General features: G+C 35.0%; 1 protein-coding gene across 1 annotated transcript; it reads left to right on the forward strand.

The window, feature by feature from the left end:
- Positions 1-356: 356 nt before the first annotated feature.
- LOC105315933 (neurotrypsin-like) lies at positions 357-1,853 on the forward strand (the record flags this gene model as incomplete). Its single annotated transcript, XM_011410711.1, has 7 exons — positions 357-552; positions 601-771; positions 817-978; positions 1,021-1,182; positions 1,231-1,407; positions 1,454-1,621; positions 1,671-1,853. Coding segments are annotated over exons 1-7 (1,219 nt in total), but the record flags the coding sequence as incomplete, so codon positions are not given.
- Between the last annotated feature and the right edge of the window lie 89 nt (positions 1,854-1,942).

Consider the following 1,942-nt stretch of genomic DNA (forward strand, 5'->3'; position numbering starts at 1 on the left):
CAGGTTTAGGATATAGTTCTATTGGTAGGATTAGTGTATGTGTGAATGGTGTTTGGGGGGCTGTCTGTAACACTGGCTTTGATTACACTGATGCCAGTGTAGTTTGTGCTCAATTACGATTCTCACGATTTGGTTAGAAATTACTTTATGTGTTTTAAATAACTTGTTACTGGCAGGTTCCTTGTCCAGTTCTGGTTATTATGCTTACAATGAACCAATGCATTTTTATAATTTAAACTGTACTGGAAATGAATCAAGTATTTGGGAATGCCCATTCAAAAATGATACACAAAATTGTTACTATGCTGCATCTGTGATATGTCAGAGTAAGTTGATGATATTATAAGTTAGTTATAATGACTCTTCAAGTTAATAATGCTACTGTTGATACTTCATGTACAACTGGTGATGTTAGATTAGTTGGTGGTCCCAATGAGTATGAAGGAAGAGTTGAAATATGTTACAATCAAATGTGGGGAACTATTTGTGACTATGACTGGGATTCAACTGATGCTAACGTTGTTTGCAAACAGCTTGGCTATCAGACAATAGGTATCTATCTGTAATATCTTTTAGATAATTTTTATTTTTTTATTTTAGGGTCAGTATCATTGCGTGGCAGTTATTATGGAAGAGGGCAAGGACCATTTGTTATGAGACGCTTGTCTTGTTCCAGTAGTGACAGTTCACTAATAGCTTGTAATCAAAATTTTCGTAATAGCATTGCTCTTTCTTGTGGTACAACTAGTGCAGCAAGTGTTGTATGTTTAGGTAAGTATTATAAATAAACATGTTGTTCACCTTTAATGATAACAGGATTTTGTAATGATGGTGATATTAGACTGAGAGGATCATCAGTGACATATGCTGGTCGTGTTGAACTGTGTGTTGAGAGAACATGGACTACACTGTGTGATCAAACATGGGACTTTAATGATGCTGCAGTGACTTGTAGACAACTTGGATACTCTTCATATGGTTAATGCATTTATAATATAATTAATATTAATATCAATATAGGTGCTATACCAACATACAATTGCTATACTGAGGGACAACTGTCATTTGGTATTACCAATCTTAATTGTACAGGGTCAGAAGGACATATTTTTAACTGTACACACAGTAAACCAGTTTTGCATAATTGCCTATCACATAATGATGCTGGTTTAATTTGTCAAGGTAATTAAGTAGTGAGTTTTCAAATAAAAAATGATTTGATATTTACAGCATCTGTGCAACAATCTAATTGTACTGATGGTGAGGTTAGATTGGTTAATGGTAGTGGTCCTCATGAAGGAAGAGTTGAAGTGTGTATTAATGAAGCATGGGGCACTGTCTGTTCTAACGGCTGGACTAATACTGATGCTAATGTAGTCTGTAAACAATTAGGATATCTATTAATGGGTTTGTGTAATAATGTGATTAAATTCAACAATCAAATATTCTATAGGTGGAAGAGCAAGATCTGGTAGTGATCATTTTGGTCCAGGAGTTGGTCCAATACTGATGGCTAGTGTTGATTGTACTGGTAATGAGGAATCATTAATAGAGTGTAGGACAAGATCATGTGATGTCACTACTTGCTCTCATTATAATGATGCTGGGGTCACCTGTGAACGTAAGTAAAATACACTATATTAGTAATATTAACCTTTCCTTCATAATAGGTAACTATACTGATAGTGAGATTAGGTTATGTACTGATGGTGAGATTAGATTAGGTGACGATGCTGTCCTAAAGGGAAGAGTTGAAGTGTGTATTAATAACACATGGACTACAATCTGTGCTAGCTATTGGACTGACAAAGAAGCTACTGTAATTTGCTCTCAGCTAGGATACTCACGCTATGGTAAATTAAATACCGATGTTCCAGGGTCAAAGTTTATGTATGCTTATATAGGTGCAGTTGCTACATATGGTGTATTTATTGATTATGTG

This window comes from Amphimedon queenslandica, unplaced genomic scaffold (genome assembly GCF_000090795.2).
Source record: "Amphimedon queenslandica unplaced genomic scaffold, v1.1 AMPQUscaffold_6784_Cont21261, whole genome shotgun sequence".
NCBI classification, from domain to species: Eukaryota; Metazoa; Porifera; class Demospongiae; order Haplosclerida; family Niphatidae; genus Amphimedon; species Amphimedon queenslandica.